The following is a 21,445-nucleotide window of genomic DNA, read 5'->3' as shown; positions in this document are numbered from 1 at the left end:
CTTGTGGCATCATATTCAAGAAGACTTGAGGCTGTAATTGTTGCCAAAGCTGCTTCAACAGAGAATTGAGCAAAGGGTGTGAATACTTATGTACATGTGATTTCTTATAAATCTGCCAAAAATTTAAATCCTTTTTCATGTTGTCATTATGGGGTGTTGCGAATAGAATTTTGAGGGGGGGGAAAATTAATTTACTCCATTCTGGAATAAGGCTATAACATAAAATGTAAAAAAAAGTGAAGCGCTATGAATACTTTCCAGATGCACCGTACATGGACAGACAGATGGGTGGACAAATAGGCTCAAATGACCCCTTTACCCTTAAATGGAGTAAGCGGGTATAGAAAGAAAATGAACAGAACTAGATCTTCTAATGTCAGCAGGCAATTTATTAAGGGCACGATATGCAAATGTGTGACAGTCCACCGATTTGTTCTTCTCCCCAGGAATACAAAGAAGCCTGTATCTTGAGACCAAAGCACATTACGCAGATGGGTCGTAGGGGTTAATACATTCTGTAAGATAAGCAAGCACACACAGCTTCAGCATGTGGGATCAACATTACCTTAAAATCTGATCTCGTAATTACAGGAAGCCAATGAAGGGAAGCCAACACAGAGGTAATGTGACTGAATTTCCTACTGAGAATTTCAAAATCTAGCGGTCATATTCTGAATCCCATTCAAAGAACTTCTTATTCCCCTCTGGTGTAGTGGATAATAACATTGTTTGAAGGGAAAGAGTGCAGACTGCAACAGTGTGCAATCTGTGCACATTCATTAGGTGCAATCAATGTTGCATCATATGCAAGTACAAAGATGAAATAAGAGCATTACTCCCCTGTTATTAAAGCATGCACAATGTTTTCCAATACAGAAAAGTCAAAGGCTCATAACAATGACCACTTGGCTGTGGTAACATATTTTTGACGTGACACTGGTGTTTGGCCTGGATAAGGTTCAGTATGATTGCATTTAAAAATGTTCAACTAGGGAGCAGTTACTGTAGCACTGCTCAGAAAGCACCAAGTTTACCTGTGGGCTTCATCTCCAGAGCGGAAGGGAAGAGAGAGGCAGGCTGGGCTGGTGGGGTCGTTGCCGGGTTCTCATGCTGCTGTCGGACGGAGCGTTCATAGCAGCTCTCCTGTTCAGAGACGGTTAAAATTAATTATTCTACAGGGCTGCAGCTCAAACAGTAAGTGACACTTAATGACTATGATCGGAATGCATACAATACATGCACAACGATAAAGATAATACTCTGAAAATCTTTGTGTAAACTGTAATAAACTGACAGATCAAACCGGTAATGGGAAGCCCTTACAAATGATTTCTGCTCCCTCCAAATCTGTATCAAAGTCCAACTCCAATCAACTGTTCACTGACCGCAGCCCCACCGCTCTGAAACATTTCATTAAAAATGAATTCTTAACTTTTGTTTGTTTTAGATCCCCTGCTGACAATGTACTATTTAAACAATGTGGGCGCTGGGTCTGAAAATGACAATTGAGTTCACTGGAAACTAGCAATGACATTTGTTGTGTAGGCTGCTTTACCCTGGGTGGAAGACATGTCTCTCTTCCAGTACATCACAGAATAAATCAATGAATCCATTAACCATAAAAATAATTGGGAGGTTACCACATTATAAAAATATTCAACAGTGGATGCCCAAGAGCACTGAATAAGAAAAATAAAAATCAATTGAAAGAAGGAAAGAGAAAAAAAACAAAAAAAAAAACAGAATAGTTCATCAGATCTTGGACTAATGTGTTGTGGATCTTGACTGCACCTGTTGGGTTTTAGGAGAAGAAACCTGGTTTGGGTGCTGAGGTGGAATTAGGAATTAACACCAGAGATAAAATTCCCTGAGATATATGCTTCAAGATGATGTATGACAGATATCAGTATCCAAAAGTGTATACATTTTCTATGGCTTTATTTTTGTGGCAATTTTTGGGGACACCCTATATTATACCAAAGCATTCCATTACTTATGCAACCCATCATCTTGGCTTTTATATTTTTTTTATTCATTTATATCAAGTTGTAGAGATTTGCTTTCAGTTTGAGTTTAAGGAAGATAATTTGAGAAATTTTAATTGTTTTCTCTCTATATTTTTTTGGATTTCAAATGGCATAAACAAATTAAAATGTGTGAAATACCAAGTGTTCCAATCGGGGTTCTAGGTACCGCCCAATACTGCAAATTTCCATCCAGCTCTTGCGTTCAAATTGGTTGTCCCACCCACCACGGATTTTCCAAAAAAATGAACTGAAATGTTGCTGAAAAAAATGTACCAATTCAATCACATTTCAAGCTTATAGAGTCATTCTTTTGCTTTATTTTGCAATTTCAACCAAATAATTAAAGAAATAAATATATTTCTCATTTTCTTCGTATCTAAGCGTAAACACCAGAGACAACAGCAGCCAGCTGCTTTCAGCACTCTTTGAAGCTGCAGAACACTGAAAGCAGAAATTAGAGCAGATAGACACACTCCGCTCTGACTTAAAAGGGAAAAAAAAAAAAATCCTCCAGAAAAATGTATCATAATCTAGAGTTGCTTCTGTGTCAGCAGATGCTCATCGTATACTCAGAAGTTTAAATCTTATTTTACAGTTAAAAGGCTCCCTGTTTCCAAAAAGATCAAAGGAAAACGGATGGTGAGTGAGGAGGAGCGGGGGAGGAGCCTCAGTAAATCAGTGAAAGTGGAAAAACAATCAAATCAGTCCAGCTTCAGCTCTTGTTCATAAGGCAATTAGAGGTTATATCATTTAAGGTAATAATAACAACAACAATAATGTTATCCCACTGAAACATGTTGGAAAAAAACTGTCATGACAGAAAAACTTCACAGGATTAAAAAGGTACAGTGTGTCATTTTTGGAGAAGAGAGCAAATGCTATATGGCCATCAAATATTAATGTGTTAACCTTTTCAACATTATTTATTTTATTACCTTGACAAAAACATTTAAAAAAGAACTTTGGTATTACAAATATTATAGCAAAACTGTCATTTTTTGTCTATTATTCTTTCTTTCAATGCATCTAAAAATCACTCAAAATTGGTTAAAATAGGGCTTGCCAATAACATTTTAGACAAATAAAACCCTATAGCTTCAGGGGGTTCTGCCCCCTTGACCCCCACTGAGGCCTCTGGACCCCCGGCTGTGAGTCACAATCATGTAATTTACTTGGCACTAAAATGGGTCTTGCTAGAACCCTGGTTCCAATACTTTTGGAGAGTACTGTATATATACACACATATACATACACACACAGTATATCTCCTGTTTCAATGCTTAAGAGTGATACAAAACACAAAACATCTAAAACCTTTAGAGACTGCACTCCACAAGATACCAAAAGCAGCAGCAAATATAGAAATCAAAAGACTTAAAAAAATAATCTCAGAGTACCAACAATTCAGAAAAAATTGCTGAAGGGTGTACTTGTTTTTATTTTCTTGGACTGGTGTCAACAGCACAGTGTTATCTAGTAGCTGAGCTGAAAACAATTAACATATTCCGGTCATGCTGAGAGCACAAAAATAAAACTACTTTGTTAAATTATTTACAATCAAGTCAGCACACAGAATACCTCCTGCTCCTTCAAAGTGGTGTGGAGGATGGGAGAGCTGGCCCTGCTAATCTCCACCTCGCAGCCCTCACAAGGACCCACAAGCCTCTTCTTCTTGCTGGGTGGATGATTTTCCTTCTCTCCATCAGGACATTCCACATCTAAGGAGAACAAATCCACCGTCCAAACAGGCAAGTAACAGAAACACGCACACAAACAAATGGGATTTGGGGCCTCCTCAGTTAAACAAATACAGCTTAAAAAACATGATCAAACAAACAGCAAGTCTGGTTTCTGCATCAGCAGCGCTCAGAAATTGGCCAATTTTTCAAATCAAAATGAAGGTATAACTGCTGAGCTGTAGCCACATTCAAACTATGTTACAGTAGGAACAGATTTATGCTACCTTTAGAGATTTATATACTTTGAAAGCTATACAGCTCCTCCTACAGAAGGTCAAAATTATAGTCTGTACCGCAGAAACAACAACACAAGGACACATGATTCACAAGACAACACTTTCCTAATATGTAAGTTGGAATCTCATCACAAATGCATCATTTGAGACAGATGACATTGAACTGAAATGCAACCAGGCTAGTAAGAACAGACCAAACCACACACAAAGATGCAAAACTTCACCAGACTCTCTCTCTCTCACACACACACACACACACACACACACACACACACACACACACACACACACACACACACACACACACACACACACACACACACACACACACACACACACACACACACACACACACACACACACACACACACACACACACACACAAAGAGGACCGAGAACATCAGTGGTGGTGAACACCACAGCTGAATGAGTGCCAGTAGTCAACGGCTAACTAACCCTATCTGCTAACTGACCACCAACTGTCAGCAACAGAGGACATCCCTAATGGGAAATTACAATTATAATTCAGTGGCAATGAGGGAGCCTCACCGGACAGATCAACTCTTGTCTTGATGCATCCTCTTGTGTCGCTGTCCTGCTTTGACATCAGATCACAGACTTCAGTTTCCTCAGCTTCAATCAGGTTTTGGAAGGAGGCCATCTTCTGCCTCAGGGTGGAAGTGGGCTGGGAAAGGAAGTGACTACTTTGGACAAACTGATAACAAAACAAAAAAAAGGGGGAGGGGGTAGTGGAGTGTTGTGAGATTCTGATGGTGTGACCTTAGGCACAAATACAGCAATACCCAGTATTATACTCCACTGTGGCCACATTATTTCAGTGTTGAGTTTATTCTTTCTCTCGTGTAGCAATTTCTGATGTTCTGGCTCGGTTTCCTGCTGTGTACCCACACTTGTGGCTGTCATGAATACCACAGTTTTTGTTTCTTTTGCATTGATGAATACACAGATGCACTGGACTAACTGCGGCCAAGTTTCCCACAGTCATATCTTGATAAATCAGTTTGAAAAAGGCAGTAATTTTATTGGATTTAGCCAGTTTAGTGGAGAGGTTTAGCAGTATTGACGAGGGCTGCATTCCACAATGTTATAAGAAATGAAGAGGTGCTTAACTGTAAGCTGAGAAGAATCTCACCTCTGCAGTTCGTTGGGCTGGTGGCGTCATCATCTTCTGCTGTGCCATGAAGCGAATGAGGGAGTTTGTTGTTGGAGATCCCCTGACTCCGACACTTGACCGTCGCCTTGCCTTCAATTCTGCAAGACGAGATTTATCTAGAGGAAGATTTGCCAAAAATGGCCATTATAAACTTTACAGAGCTATCAACTTCAATAAAATGCCACAGAGCAGCAATTATTGACCAACAGAGAAGAGCTGGAAGGACTGTCTCCTTCCAACGGATTTAGTAAATACGGCTGTATTCTTTATCATTTTAACAATTTTGTAACCATCACTTTCGTTCATTTAGCAAATATATGCAAAATTTTTGGCAGGAAAAACTGTTCAAGTAAAATAATAATAATAAGACATTATTAGTACAAATCATTTCTTAACAAACTGCACTTGAAATGCTTTAACACCTCTACCAAATATTACTCCTACATTCTAATTGACACTGTAGTCTTTATTCTTCTTCTGTCTGGAGGAATTTGAGTGGACAAATTATACTAGTGAGAAAAGACAAAGAAAATTCTGAAGCAGTTGGAGTTACAGAGTTACTCAGACTGCAGGGAGGTTGTACAGTGCAACCTTTGTCTGGTGCTTCAGCAGTTGTACCTCTGCATGGTGGAATACTGCAGAGAAGGAAATTGGATTTGTGATCTGCGTATTTGATTTGGCAAAATTTACGCCAGATGCCCTTCCTGATGCAACCCTTATGATTTATCCAGACTTGGGAGCAGCGGACAGAATGCACTGGCTGTACACCCCATGTGGCTGAGTTACGGGCCACTATTTTCACAGCAGACGCTCAGAAGCAAGGGGAAGGAGCGATGGCAGGAGACAGACAAAAAGAGATCCTTGTGTGTATAAAAATGGCTGGAACACCTAAATGATTAATGTTATTTTTGTTAAACCTTCTGAATGAAGGTACGTGTCAGTACGTGTACAGAGGCAAGATTACAAAAATTGTGTCACTTGTTCTTCTTCAACTTCTGAACCTGACTGTAATTTAAATTATGTGCATAGAATTCAGGGATGTGGAAATTTTGACAAGGACTAACTCTAGCTGAATGATCAAAGATCAATGGCTACATAACAGCAACTGCACTACAGTATACAAATAATGAATATTTATGCTACATGACATGTTGTATATAACGGCTAATATAGATCCTTGTCATTTGATATGATATTAATTTATAAACAACAGAAAAGTTACTTACATTTGGGTGCATCACTGGTGCTTTGACATCAACAGTCCAACGTAAACTTTAAATAGGAGTCCAAAAATAATTCTGACAATGTAGTCTGTGATGCCATGCACTGACTTTGTGTACCTCCAAGGAAAAAAGACTGTACCTTCTCAGTGCAGTGAGAAAAAAAAAAAAAAAAAAATCATGTCAAATTAGTCCCGCTTTTCATTCTAACTTCCTCCTAACAGCTCTTCATGCCTCCAGGCAGCTTACAGGGTAGTGGATTTGTTTTGTGTGTGTTAGAAGAATTAGCACCGTCAATTAACTCCTTCAAATCCATCAGCAAAACAAATGGCGCATGTTTAGCTAAACGCCTCCCAGACTAGTGGGTGGGGTTCACAGTGTGCAATGGTACAAAATGTATGGAACCAAATTGCACACTAAATGCAACGCAACACAAATGGGATAATCCATGTCACGTGACATACAAAGCACTAATCAAATGATAAGGATCCACTCGGCCGTTATATAAAGGCCCTGTCACACCTTGATTTAGCCTGCGTATGCCGGCCATATTAAAAACACTGGCACACGCCGTAGTACTTCTAATAAATTAACACAGCTGTCACACCTTGACAATTAACCAGTGTATGCCAACAGCCCTGTTTCCACCCAGTGGTTCGGGTCGGTACTGCACCGTGTGGTGTGGGTCAGAAACAGAGTAATTTAACATTTTATTTTTTTATTTTCATTTTTATCTTGGTTGACCATTTTCATTGTGTACAGAATGCTGATGAGTCAACTGGCTGTAGAAAACACTGCCGTGAATGAATGAAGTGCTGTCTCTTTAAATGCCAGCTGCTTCCTGATCAGCGGACGTCCACTGATCAGGTCAACACCACAGACCTGAACAATGAAACACTGTGATGATTTAAACTTTTAAAGTGCCAGTCGACCGTAAAGCCCTCCGTAAAGCTAGGACATCTTTCTACTCATCACTAATTGAAGAAAATAAGAACAACCCCAGGTTTCTTTTCAGCACTGTAGCCAGGCTGACAAAGAGTCAGAGCTCTATTGAGCTGAGTATTCCATTAACTTTAACTAGTAATGACTTCATGACTTTCTTTGCTAACAAAATTTTAACTATTAGAGAAAAAATTACTCATAACCATCCCAAGACGTATCGTTATCTTTGGCTACTTTCAGTGATGCCGGTATTTGGTTAGACTCTTTCTCTCCGATTGTTCTGTCTGAGTTATTTTCATTAGTTACTTCATCCAAACCATCAACATGTTTATTAGACCCCATTCCTACCAGGCTGCTCAAGGAAGCCCTACCATTATTTAATGCTTCGATCTTAAATATGATCAATCTATCTTTGTTAGTTGGCTATGTACCACAGGCTTTTAAGGTGGCAGTAATTAAACCATTACTTAAAAAGCCATCACTTGACCCAGCTATCTTAGCTAATTATAGGCCAATCTCCAACCTTCCTTTTCTCTCAAAAATTCTTGAAAGGGTAGTTGTAAAACAGCTAACTGATCATCTGCAGAGGAATGGTCTATTTGAAGAGTTTCAGTCAGGTTTTAGAATTCATCATAGTACAGAAACAGCATTAGTGAAGGTTACAAATGATCTTCTTATGGCCTCGGACAGTGGACTCATCTCTGTGCTTGTTCTGTTAGACCTCAGTGCTGCTTTTGATACTGTTGACCATAAAATTTTATTACAGAGATTAGAGCATGCCATAGGTATTAAAGGCACTGCGCTGCGGTGGTTTGAATCATATTTGTCTAATAGATTACAATTTGTTCATGTAAATGGGGAATCGTCTTCACAGACTAAAATTAATTATGGAGTTCCACAAGGTTCTGTGCTAGGACCAGTTTTATTCACTTTATACATGCTTCCCTTAGGCAGTATTATTAGACGGTATTGCTTAAATTTTCATTGTTACGCAGATGATACCCAGCTTTATCTATCCATGAAGCCAGAGGACACACACCAATTAGCTAAACTGCAGGATTGTCTTACAGACATAAAGACATGGATGACCTCTAATTTCCTGCTTTTAAACTCAGATAAAACTGAAGTTATTGTACTTGGCCCCACAAATCTTAGAAACATGGTGTCTAACCAGATCCTTACTCTGGATGGCATTACCCTGACCTATAGTAATAGTAATACTGTGAGAAATCTTGGAGTCATTTTTGATCAGGATATGTGTTAAGGATTTTATATATATATATATATATATATATATATATATATATGTTATCACTGTTAAACATTTGTAGCTTTGTCTTCTTTCTCATGAGAACGGTGTTGTGCTGTTTTGCACTTCACCCTGAGAACGTACGTGTTATTCAACCTTGTTTTAGCTTTGTCTTCTTTCTCATGAGAACGGAGATGTGCTGTTTTGCACCTGTCTTAATGCAATCCTGAGAATTCAATTTTGTTTTAGCACTCTGGGGTCAATCTGAACTGGGAATGAAGGACTGGATGTACTTATTGTTATAACATAACTTTGTTTTCGTAGCCGCTAACGACTGGGAGTAAAAGAACTGAAGGTTGAATTTTGACTGATTGTGATGCTTAGTGTTCCAGGCAGATGCAAAACAGCTGATAACTGCAACAGACGAATGAGATGTGCTGACCTGAAGTGTTCTTCCTTACAGCTGCACTTGACGTATGCGTTTATGTTATGGGAAGAAACTTGTCTTGCGTCATTACCCCCACCCTTAGGACAAGTTTCTTGTTTATGTGATGAGGGCGTCTCTTAATAAAAAGAGCGGAAAAGCAGGCCAGACTTTAGTGTAGCCTTGGTGTACAGCCTGGCCGCACTCCGCGCGTAATATTTGACTTTCTGTCTCACTGGTGTTTCTTGACTCTGTTTGTCTTGTTAAAGGTTTAAAAATGTTTGGAGGAGAAAATACCCAACATTGACTGGGGGCTACGTCCGGGATCTCAACAATACCGGAGGTGTCCAGCGGAGGTCGTCAAGTCCAGACGTAAATCCTTGGCCAAGGTCCGATCGATTGATCGTGTCTGCAATTGTCGACCACCGTTGGCATCGTCTGGTTGACGAGATTTTCCCGAAGAAGACAGACAGGAAGTCGAGTCAGTGAGTAGAATTTCTTTGTAAATAGTACTGAGTGAGTGGTGATCAGATCACATAAACAGTTAAATTCCGCAAGCGATGATACAGAATCGTCTGTTAATGCAAAGCAGTTAAACTCTGTAAGGAGGGTGCGGACTCCTCTGTTTATATACGCGTACCGGTAGGGGATAAAAGTGATCACATAAAACAGTTAAACTCCGTAAGCGATGATACAGAATCGTCTGTTAATGCAAAGCAGTTAAACTCTGTAAGGAGGGCGGACTCCTCTACGGTTGCGAGGGACGCAAGTAGTTAAATTCCGGAAGGAGGGTACGGACTCCTCTGTTTTAATACGTAAAGGAAATCCCGGGTAGAAATACGTGCACTGTAAAAAGTAGTTAAATTTGGCAGGGACGGCGGAGTCCCCTAATGCAGGACATTAGTTAAATTTCACAGGAGGGTGAGCTCCCCTGACATAAGAATACGCGTACGATTATTAGGAGTGTTTCTATGTGTAAATAGTGTTTTGCGCAAGTGTAAATAACTGTGTGAAAACTGTGTGTGTGTAATACTTTGGACAACGTTAGTGACAACCGTGCGTGTGGAAGCAGAGGCAAGTGATTCCGCTTCCTACGGGGAGGTGAAAGGAATCAACCACACAACGGCAAATTAATTGTCACGTCCAAAGAAAGTGTGAAAACTTCAGATTTAGAACACCCTAGGTGTGCCCCCGTCTGAAGTCCAAATTATAACAAGGGATAATAAAAATGGGGGGTAAGACGTCTATAAATAAGGAAAATTTATCAACTGACGACTGGAAATTTATGGAAGCAAAAAATCCAAAAACAACAAAAAATTGGAGACCTGGATTAATAAACATGACTTTGACGGACGACTGAACCTGATCAGTATACAGAAGCTGAAGAAGGAGTTAGAACAGCAACATAAAGGTGATGAGAAAAAGATGCAGAAAGTACGGGCAGATTTAGTGGCATTTTGGGAGGAAGAAGCAGAGAACAGACAGAAGGGAGCAGAGAAGCGACGATTAGAGAAAGCAAGAAAAAAGAAAGCTGTAGGTAAGGCAGAAGAAGATGTGATAATTCAGCACAGAGAACCAGAACAGCCTCAACAACCACCGCCGGCTGGACCGTCGGTGGCAAAGAGACCTTTATCTCCTCTACCAGAGGATGACGATGTATTGCCACCACAGTATGATTTGGCAGTAAAACCTAAGGTAAAAAGAGAAAAACCAGAAAAACCACAAACACGCAGTCAAGCAAAAGTGCCTACAGCCCCTCCCATGGTGGAACATAGTGATCAGGGAGGTGCCTATCCTATGATAGAAGTACCAAATCCTCGTGCAGAAACAGCAGGACAGCTACCAACCATGCTCGTTTATCGGACATGGAATGCTGATGATATCAAAGCAGCAGTCGACATGATACCATCGCCACATGTCGACATTGAGGGATTTATGCAGGATATAGAAAACATTAGAACATCTTACCACCTTAATGGACCTGAAGTCCAACAGGTGTGGATGAAAGCATGTGGCCCTAAATGGAGTCAGGTACGTGGAGACTGGAATCCTGCAGATCAACAAGGCGTACCACTGACACATGATGATCTAGTCTTGAAAACAAGAGTGGAAGCTACGATTACACGTGCAAAAGGAGTGTTAGGACCAAAGATAAATTATACTGAAATTACCAGGACAACTCAGAAAGAAGGAGAACCATGGATAGAGTTTAGATGCAGATTTGAGTGTATTTAGAGTCCATAGTGGCATATTGCCAGGAACACCAGTGTATGAAAACAAATTGAAAAATATTTCACCTGTGAAGCTGATAATGACCGATTTGATTCATGATGGCAACTCAACAGCTGTCATAACAGTAACAGGTGCCACTGAAGATGTTTTAAAATTGAGATTCACAGGTATGCCATTACATGTGTCACTTTGTAAACCATATTTGACAGAATGGCAAGAATTGGGACTGACAGTCATAACAGCTTTGTCAGCCACTGATTGGAGCAGAGTTGGACCACGAACGGAGTTCAGTCCATCAACTAAATTGTATAAAGTGCCAGTTAATGTCTCATTGGTGCTGACAGCTGGAACACAGATTGATGTGTCCACTTCACAATCCTGAGTGTTTCAGTTGAGTCCTGAAGAGGACGATCTTCTCTCTTCTGTACCATCAGGATTGTGGACAACAGGTCCTTCAGACGTAGGACTGATAAAAAAATGCACAACCTGTAGTTATAAGACCAAAAACAGAATACAGACCATGTGTAAGACAGTATCCATTGAAACCTGATGCAATTGAAGGAATCAGGCCAGTAATAGAGAATTTATTAACAGCAGGAGTAATAGTGCCATGTCCAGATTCACCATGTAACACACCCATATTTCCTGTAAAAAAGGCTCCGCCCTCAGTGGGATGGAGAATGATTCAAGATCTGCAGGCAGTAAATGCTGCTGTAGTAAAAAGAGCTCCATGTGTACCAGATCCGCACACACTGTTAAGCTCATTGAGATTAAATTCTAGTTGTTTTTCTGTAATAGATATCAGTAATGCATTTTTTTTTTTCCGTACCAGTACACCCAGATAGTCAATTCTGGTTTGCTTTTACCTTTAAAGGACAACGATATACATTCACCAGATTACCGCAGGGTTACGCAGAGAGCCCAACTATTTATTCTCAAGTCATGTCAGCATGTTTAGCTAATTTCGTTCCACCGGCAGATAGCCAACTATTAGTGTATGTTGATGACATTTGATTGCCTCTGACACACGAGAAAACTGCATAACTGACACAGTAGCATTATTATGTTTCTTATTTGATAATGGCCACAAAGTGAGTAAAAACAAAGTTCAGTTGTGTAGGGATAAAGTAAAATATTTAGGACATGAATTATCAGCCACAGGGCGCACAATCCTGTCTGACAGGAAGGAAGCAATTTTGCACGCTCCAAAACCACAAACCAAAAAGCAGATGATGTCATTTTTTGGACTGACTAATTACTGCAGGGCATGGATTCCCTGCTATGCAGAATTGACTAGTCCACTTTCTGATTTGATGTACAAGGATGATATTTCAATGTCAACCGTGTTGGAATGGAACAAAGATGCTGAGGAAGCTTTTGTAAAAGTAAAACAAACAGTGTCATCCACAGTTTGGCACTACCAGATTATAGTAAACCATTCATTCAAACAGTTGATTGTAAGAATAAGTTCATGACTAGTGTTTTGGTTCAAGTGTATGGCTCAAAATTGAGGCCAGTTGCCTACTACTCATCTAAATTGGATGCAGTAGCAAGTGCTCTACCACCATGTGTACAGGCTGTTGTTGCAGCCTCTATGGCTGTTCAAAGTAGCAGTAATGTTGTTCTATTCCATCAGTTGACACTGAAAGTTCCACATGCAGTCTCTGCACTTCTGTTGCAGACAAACATGAGCCTTTTGTCCCCAGCAAGACATCTTTCGTGTATGTCCTTGCTATTATCACAACCACATCTTACGGTAGAGCGATGTACAACATTGAATCCATCCACATTGATACCCTTACCTGAGTATGGTGAGCCGCACAATTGTCTTGATGTAGCTACGGTCTGTACGAAAGCACGTCCAGACCTCCAGGACACACCCATCCCAAACAGTACAATTGTGTATGTGGATGGTTCTTCCACTAAAAACGCTTATGGACAAACACAATCTGGATATGCTGTTGTCACAAATTCAGAAGTATTGGATTCTGCTTCATTGCCATCCTCATTTTCAGCACAAGCAGCTGAATTAGTTGCTTTAACTGCAGCTTGCTATCTGTTTAAAGGTACGGCTGTATCAATTTATACAGACAGCCAGTACGCTTCAGTACGCTGTGAAATTGCCTAACCAAATTGCTATATGCAAATGTGCGGCTCACACCAAAGGCTCTGACAGTGTTTCAAAAGGAAATGACGTTGCTGACAAAACCGCAAAGGCGGCAACAGCTCTTTCTATTTTTCTCCTATATGACACCCCTCCGGATATGACCACAAAAGAAACCCATATTGCCAAAAAAAAATATGTTTAAATGGGCAGCTATTATGAGCCATGGCGTGACGCATGTCTCATCAGGGGGTATGATATCGCAATTGCAATCTATTTTTTGTCTTTATGGGTTCGATGCATATGCAAAACAGCATTGTAGAGCATGCATGACATGTGCAAAACACAACTCACAAGGCAATTTGAGACCCCAAAGAGGTAAATTTCCAACACCACAATATCCCTTTCAAGTGATTCATATGGATTATATACAGCTGAGTAAACATGAAGGGAAGGAATTTTGTTTAGTCATAATTGATGCCTTCTCAAAATGGGTAGAATTGTTCCCTACAAAACATGCAGATGCACTTACAGTGGCTAAGGCATTGTGCAAAGACATCATTCCATGATTTGGAATACCAGAAACAGTCTATTCAGATAATGGAGCGCATTTTGTTAATACAATAGTGCAATACGTAGGAGAAGCGCTACAGGTCAATCTCAAAACTCATTGCGCTTATCATCCACACAGTGCCGGATTAGTGGAAAGGACAAAGGGCACAATAAAAATAAGATTAAGGAAATGTATAGAAGAGACAAAACGAACCTGGATTGAATGTTGGACCTAGTAAAATTGTATATGAGAATAACACCAACACCATCAGGGTTAACACCATTTGAGATACTTTATGGACGACCATATCGTCTACCAATTTTGACATGGATACTAAAACAGCAGATGAGGAACAAACATTAGCAAATTTTATGAAAAAGACATTAACACAGAAAGAGATAACTTAAACACATTTACTGCCGAATAATTTTGATCTTCCACAGGACGGCCTTCCAGTAGTCTAGCCAGGAGACTGGGTGTTCATCAGAGTGATTAAGAGGAAGAACTGGTCCAGTCCTCGTTGGGAAGGTCTATACCGAGTGCTGTTAACAACACCAACTGCAGTAAAGATAGCGGAGAGATCAACGTGGATACATCACTGTAAGATACAGCGTGTGTTGGCGGCCTCCACAGTGTAAGGGGAAGTCTGGCTACAAAGGGAGTCTATTTAATTAGCAATAGATTGTCTCAATGCCAGTGAAGCAGGGAGATCCTTGCACTATTAGGTGAGGTGGTTAACAACACTGTATCCTAGCAATCATGACTGAACTACAGCAGACCCCGGAGCGGCGTGCTCAGCGCCGCCGCTGCCGGACTGTTGGTAGGGCAGCCGGTTGTGTTGTGATCTTAGTGTGTTTCGTGCTCCTCGGATTCCTGGCCTGGTGGTTGACCCAAGAATTGCAGCTCACTGTGGACCGAGCCAGAGAACAACGCAAGCAACATCAGAAGAGGTTTATTCATAATGTGAACGAGACAGATGGACACCCTCATATATACCATACTAATATGTGGTACAGATATGTTCATTTATTGGCTATGGAATTACGTTACTAATTATTATGTTTGTTCGCAAATACCTATATCCTCAACACACCCAGCTCTGACGGCTAAACCGTACCCTGCTAGGGTGACAGAATGTCTTATCATACGGATGCATAATCAAACTGTATTTCGGGGGCAGCAGTTCTCAGCAAATCTGATAAGATGTAACACCACTTGCCTCAGTGCAACCACTTATATGATAGGGATTTCAACAGAGGACGTACAAGCGTGCCCAAGTGCTGCTCCATTGACTAGACTGAAGGGAAACGCAAAAATATCATCACGTTAAATTGTCATCACAACGGCCATTCCCAATTTGCTTTTACGGGACAGGGAATAAAAATGTAGGTAAAATTAAGAAACGTCTGTGTACCCAAACGTATGTTTTATCAAATAATTTAAGCCTAACCAAAACATAATATGTGGATGGTACTTATCTTCATCACATTGGACGGGGATGTAATTATACAGGCTCCTGTCCATGGGGAACGGATGAATCATGTGCTTATGTTAGTAAGTTTTGCTACCACCTGTAAATGGTACTCCGGTGTATGATGACATCTATTGGCTTTATGGTTCCAGACTGTACATGAGTCTCCCACCAAATTGGGGTGGTGTGTGTGCACCTACCCAGGTGACTGACCATACATATGTGGTAAGACCTCCACAGAGAAGAATGGCAGCACCAGACGGAGGAGATTGATATACCCAGATGTGTTACCACATAATCACATGTGGGGCTCGGATGTACTAAAGGACCAAAAAATTGTGGTCTGTAGGAGATAAAATAGCACATTCATTGTTCCCCTGGATAGGAGTGGGAAAAAATTCATTAATGATTGAAACTCTGAATTATTGATTGGGTCTGTTCATGAATGTAACAAAAAAAATAGTAGCAGCTCAAAACACTGAAATAGATGCTTTACGTACCATGGTGATGCAAAATCGCATGGTTTTAGACTTGCTTACTGGTTCACAGGGAGGAGTTTGTGTTCTGCTGAACACAACATGCTGTACTTTCATCCCAGACTCCATTCATTCAGTGGATATGCAGGACGCATTGGAGGAGCTGAATGAACTTCGTGATGCAATGCATAAAGACACCCTAGCCGTGAACCGGTGGAATCCCTGGTCCTGGTTGACTTCAGGACCATGTTGGCAGTTACTATTGAAAATGGTGTCAAATACATTTGTACAGCGTAATCTGGCCTTCCAACAAACTATGCCAAAATATCAAGCATTGAAACAGTCAGACCTTAGTGGAGAAAACTGTAATGACTGTACTGAGAATTATGATGATATTGAAAAGCTCACAACTCCAGTTCAAGCTTGAACTGTTGACGTGATGAGTTAACACACTCTTAGCCTATGAAGCTTTAGCTGAAAAAGTAATAAGACAAGTGGTGTAGTCGAATAATACAGAAAAACGGTTCATTTATACCAGTCGGTAGGAGTGATGTATGGTGGTGTGGTGATAACAGAATCTTTGATAGACTGCCACGAAATGTGTCAGGTTATTGTGCATTAATATCATTATTGTTACCCATGACCCCTGAAGACGTTACGACATATGCAGCCTCTTATTCCTGAGGATTGGCAGAAAGGCATAGCCAGACATAGAGTAAAAAGAGATTGGAAAGGAGTAGGAAATCCAACATATATTGACGCAATAGGAGTCCCCAGAGGAGTGCCTGACGAGTATAAACTGGTTGATCAAATAGCAGCTGGATTCAAATCTTCCATCTGTTGGTGGTGTTCAATTAATAAAAACGTGGACAGAATAAACTAAGTTAATAAACTAACTAACTAAGCTGGGTGATGCCTGCTATACGTTTAACAGGTGATAAACAGGTGGGAAATGTTAAGGATTTTATATATATATATATATATGTTATCACTGTTAAACATTTGTAGCTTTGTCTTCTTTCTCATGAGAACGGTGTTGTGCTGTTTTGCACTTCACCCTGAGAACGTACGTGTTATTCAACCTTGTTTTAGCTTTGTCTTCTTTCTCATGAGAACGGAGATGTGCTGTTTTGCACCTGTCTTAATGCAATCCTGAGAATTCAATTTTGTTTTAGCACTCTGGGGTCAATCTGAACTGGGAATGAAGGACTGGATGTACTTATTGTTATAACATAACTTTGTTTTCGTAGCCGCTAACGACTGGGAGTAAAAGAACTGAAGGTTGAATTTTGACTGATTGTGATGCTTAGTGTTCCAGGCAGATGCAAAACAGCTGATAACTGCAACAGACGAATGAGATGTGCTGACCTGAAGTGTTCTTCCTTACAGCTGCACTTGACGTATGCGTTTATGTTATGGGAAGAAACTTGTCTTGCGTCATTACCCCCACCCTTAGGACAAGTTTCTTGTTATGTGATGAGGGCGTCTCTTAATAAAAAGAGCGGAAAAGCAGGCCAGACTTTAGTGTAGCCTTGGTGTACAGCCTGGCCGCACTCCGCGCGTAATATTTGACTTTCTGTCTCACTGGTGTTTCTTGACTCTGTTTGTCTTGTTAAAGGTTTAAAAATGTTTGGAGGAGAAAATACCCAACAATATGTCATTCAAAGCGCATATTAAACAAATATGTAGGACTGCTTTTTTGCATTTACGCAATATCTCTAAAATCAGAAAGGTCTTGTCTCAGAGTGATGCTGAAAAACTAATTCATGCATTTATTTCCTCTAGGCTGGACTATTGTAATTCATTATTATCAGGTTGTCCTAAAAGTTCCCTAAAAAGCCTTCAGTTAATTCAAAATGCTGCAGCTAGAGTACTGACGGGGACTAGAAGGAGAGAGCATATCTCACCCATATTGGCCTCTCTTCATTGGCTTCCTGTTAATTCTAGAATAGAATTTAAAATTCTTCTTCTTACTTATAAGGTTTTGAATAATCAGGTCCCATCTTATCTTAGGGACCTCGTAGTACCATATCACCCCAATAGAGCGCTTCGCTCTCAGACTGCAGGCTTACTTGTAGTTCCTAGGGTTTGTAAGAGTAGAATGGGAGGCAGAGCCTTCAGCTTTCAGGCTCCTCTCCTGTGGAACCAGCTCCCAATTCAGATCAGGGAGACAGACACCCTCTCTACTTTTAAGATTAGGCTTAAAACTTTCCTTTTTGCTAAAGCTTATAGTTAGGGCTGGATCAGGTGACCCTGAACCATCCCTTAGTTATGCTGCTATAGACGTAGACTGCTGGGGGGTTCCCATGATGCACTGTTTCTTTCTCTTTTTGCTCTGTATGCACCACTCTGCATTTAATCATTAGTGATCGATCTCTGCTCCCCTCCACAGCATGTCTTTTTCCTGGTTCTCTCCCTCAGCCCCAACCAGTCCCAGCAGAGGACTGCCCCTCCCTGAGCCTGGTTCTGCTGGAGGTTTCTTCCTGTTAAAAGGGAGTTTTTCCTTCCCACTGTAGCCAAGTGCTTGCTCACAGGGGGTCGTTTTGACCGTTGGGGTTTTACCGTAATTATTGTATGGCCTTGCCTTACAATATAAAGCGCCTTGGGGCAACTGTTTGTTGTGATTTGGCGCTATATAAAAAAAAAAATTGAATTGAAATTGAATTGAATTGATGAATTACACTGAAATGAATAGGTCAGATACTCCGTGTGTGAATGAAACAGTCTGTCCACATGAGGACCGCAGCTCTGTTGTCTAGTTAGTGAGCATTCATTCCCTAATCTAGGACACCAGAGTCTTGATCCCCTTGAGAGCACCAAAAACTGAATTGTGGTGACGGCCACGAACACATAACCAGCCACACACAGAGACCCCGATCACAGCTATATATCCGATCACTACTGTGGCTGGTGTTGGGCTGAGATAAAAGTACAGAACCCTACCATAAGACATGGACCACTCCGGTGCATCGGAAGCCATGCGGCCGACCGCAAGTGACAACGGAAAAGGGCCAAGGATGCAGGGCCCCAAGAGGAACCAGGCGACAAAGGGAAGCGGAAGGGCACAGGGGCCAGGAAGGGCAGCCACCAGATCCACCCAGGCAGCACGACGGACCAACAAGGGAATGGCCCGACGGCGCCGGAACGCACCCCCGACACGGAGGCACAGGAAGTAACCCCACACTTAACTTCATCCTAACAGCACTTCATGTCTCTAGACAGCTTACGGCATAGTGGATTTGTGTTTTTTGTGTGAGTTAGAAGAATTAGCACCGCCAGTTAGCTCGTTCAAATCTTCGTCACTCAGCAAAACACACTCCGCCATGTTTAGCTAAATGCTGTCCCCACTAGTGTGTGTGCGGTGGTCACAGTATGCAAAAGTTGAAAACATATGGAACCAAATTTGCTTGGTAAATGCAATACAACTTAAATTGAAAAAAAAATAATCCATGTCACGTGACATACAAAGCACCAATCGAATGACAAGGATCCACTCAGCCGTTATATAATATGTAATAAGGACCAATGGTCTCACCTTTGCACTTTGATAGCGAGGACACTGGAGTGAAACTCTGCACAGAGATGCCAAAATGTGAAGGTGTGATGTGCAAGAAATTCAATGGCGGCAAAGTGTCACTTGAAGCATCAGTGCAATCCTGTTCTGAGGAGGGCATCATGGTCACCTCTGTAACTCCCCCAGTGGTGGTGGTGTTCATCTCGATGGCAGCCATGCTCTGCACAGACAATTCAAAAAACACTTTTGAGTTCATAACCAGTTGGACATTAAATAAGAAACACTATCTACTGCGGAGAAATGTGCTACAGCTAATAATCACTTGTTCAGTAATTAAATATGTAACCCCCAAGCGGCATTCCAGTATCATGTAGGTCTTTCGGTGTTGTCATTAAGATCTACATTACATTTTAGCAAAAGCCATCTGCTCATGACATAGCAAATGTTTACACAAGGCAACTATATACAGCATGCTGGCCACCATTAGTTTGAAGGTGGAACATTTTATGGAAAATATTCACAAATCTGCCTCAATATCAACCTGAGGAAAAAACTTGCACCAAAGGAAATATATTTTTCTTCACACTTACCTCAGGTAGGAAGTAATTTCAGACTTGTTTTATTCATTCTCCAGTGCAAGAATCTCAATTCGTATCTCAAAGACTGTGATGACTAGATCCTAACTATACAGTGGTGTTCAGAATAATAGTAGTGCTATGTGACTAAAAAGATTAATCCAGGTTTTGAGTATATTTCTTATTGTTACATGGGAAACAAGGTATCAGTAGATTCAGTAGATTCTGACAAATCCAACAAGACCAAGCATTCATGATATGCACACTCTTAAGGCTATGAAATTGGGCTATTAGTAAAAAAGTAGAAAAGGGGGTGTTCACAATAATAGTAGCATCTGCTGTTGACGCTACAAACTCAAAATTATTATGTTCAAACTGCTTTTTTAGCAATCCTGTGAATCACTAAACTAGTATTTAGTTGTATAACCACAGTTTTTCATGATTTCTTCACATCTGCGAGGCATTCATTTTGTTGGTTTGGAACCAAGATTTTGATGGTTTACTAGTGTGCTTGGGGTCATTGTCTTGTTGAAACACCCTTTTCAAGGGCATGTCCTCTTCAGCATAAGGCAACATGACCTCTTCAAATATTTTGACATATCCAAACTGATCCATGATACCTGGTATGTGATATATAGGCCCAACACCATAGTAGGAGAAACATGCCCATATCATGACGCTTGCACCACCATGCTTCACTGTCTTCACTGTGAACTGTGGCTTGAATTCAGAGTTTGGGGGTCGTCTCACAAACTGTCTGTAGCCCTTGGACCCAAAAAGAACAATTTTACTCTCATCAGTCCACAAAATATTCATCCATTTCTCTTTAGGCCAACTGATGTGTTCTTTGGCAAATTGTAACCTCTTCTGCACATGTCTATTATTTAACAGAGGGACTATGCAGGGGATTCTTGCAAATAAATTAGCTTCAGACAGGCATCTTCTAACTGTCACAGCACTTACAGGTAACTCCAGACTGTCTTTGATCATCCTGGAGCTGATCAATGGGTGAGCCTTTGCCATTCTGGTTATTCTTCTATCCATTTTGATGGTTGTTTTCCGTTTTCTTCCACGTGTCTCTGTTTTTTGTTTTTTTTTTTGTCCATTTTAAAGCATTGGAGATCATTGTAGATGAACAGCCTATAATTTTTTGCACCTGCGTATAAGTTTTCCCCTCTCCAATCAACTTTTTAATCAAACTACGCTGTTCTTATGAACATTTTCCTCAGGCTTTCAAAGAGAAAAGCATGTTCAACAGGTGCTGGCTTCATCCTTAAATAGGGGATACCTGATTCACACCTGTTTGTTCCACAAAATTGACGAACTCACTGACTGAATGCCACACTACTATTATTGTGAACACCCCCTTTTCAACCTTTTTTTTTTTTTTTTACTAATAGCCCAATTTCACTACTATTATTCTGAACACTACTGTATTAGCCTACAGTAAAGGTAGGTTTGAACAAATCAGCTTGTCCAGTTCAACGATAAAATGTGAACAATGTTCAT

General features: G+C 40.6%; 1 protein-coding gene across 2 annotated transcripts in view; it reads right to left on the bottom strand.

Moving 5' to 3' along the window:
* cdca2 (cell division cycle associated 2) overlaps positions 1 to 21,445 on the bottom strand; it is a 34,329-nt gene that overhangs the window by 10,039 nt on the left and 2,845 nt on the right. For both annotated transcript variants that reach the window (XM_034171122.1, XM_034171123.1), the window contains exons 2-6: positions 19,383 to 19,581; positions 5,156 to 5,292; positions 4,552 to 4,717; positions 3,606 to 3,745; positions 1,035 to 1,143 (exon numbers count right to left, since the gene is read on the bottom strand). In XM_034171122.1, coding sequence (XP_034027013.1) covers positions 1,035 to 1,143; positions 3,606 to 3,745; positions 4,552 to 4,717; positions 5,156 to 5,292; positions 19,383 to 19,578 — 748 coding nt within the window. In that variant the 5' untranslated portion in view covers positions 19,579 to 19,581. The remainder of the gene's footprint in view (positions 1 to 1,034; positions 1,144 to 3,605; positions 3,746 to 4,551; positions 4,718 to 5,155; positions 5,293 to 19,382; positions 19,582 to 21,445) is intronic.

Source organism: Thalassophryne amazonica, chromosome 5 (genome assembly GCF_902500255.1).
Source record: "Thalassophryne amazonica chromosome 5, fThaAma1.1, whole genome shotgun sequence".
Lineage (NCBI taxonomy): Eukaryota > Metazoa > Chordata > Actinopteri > Batrachoidiformes > Batrachoididae > Thalassophryne > Thalassophryne amazonica.
This window is presented reverse-complemented; position numbering and strand designations above follow the sequence as displayed.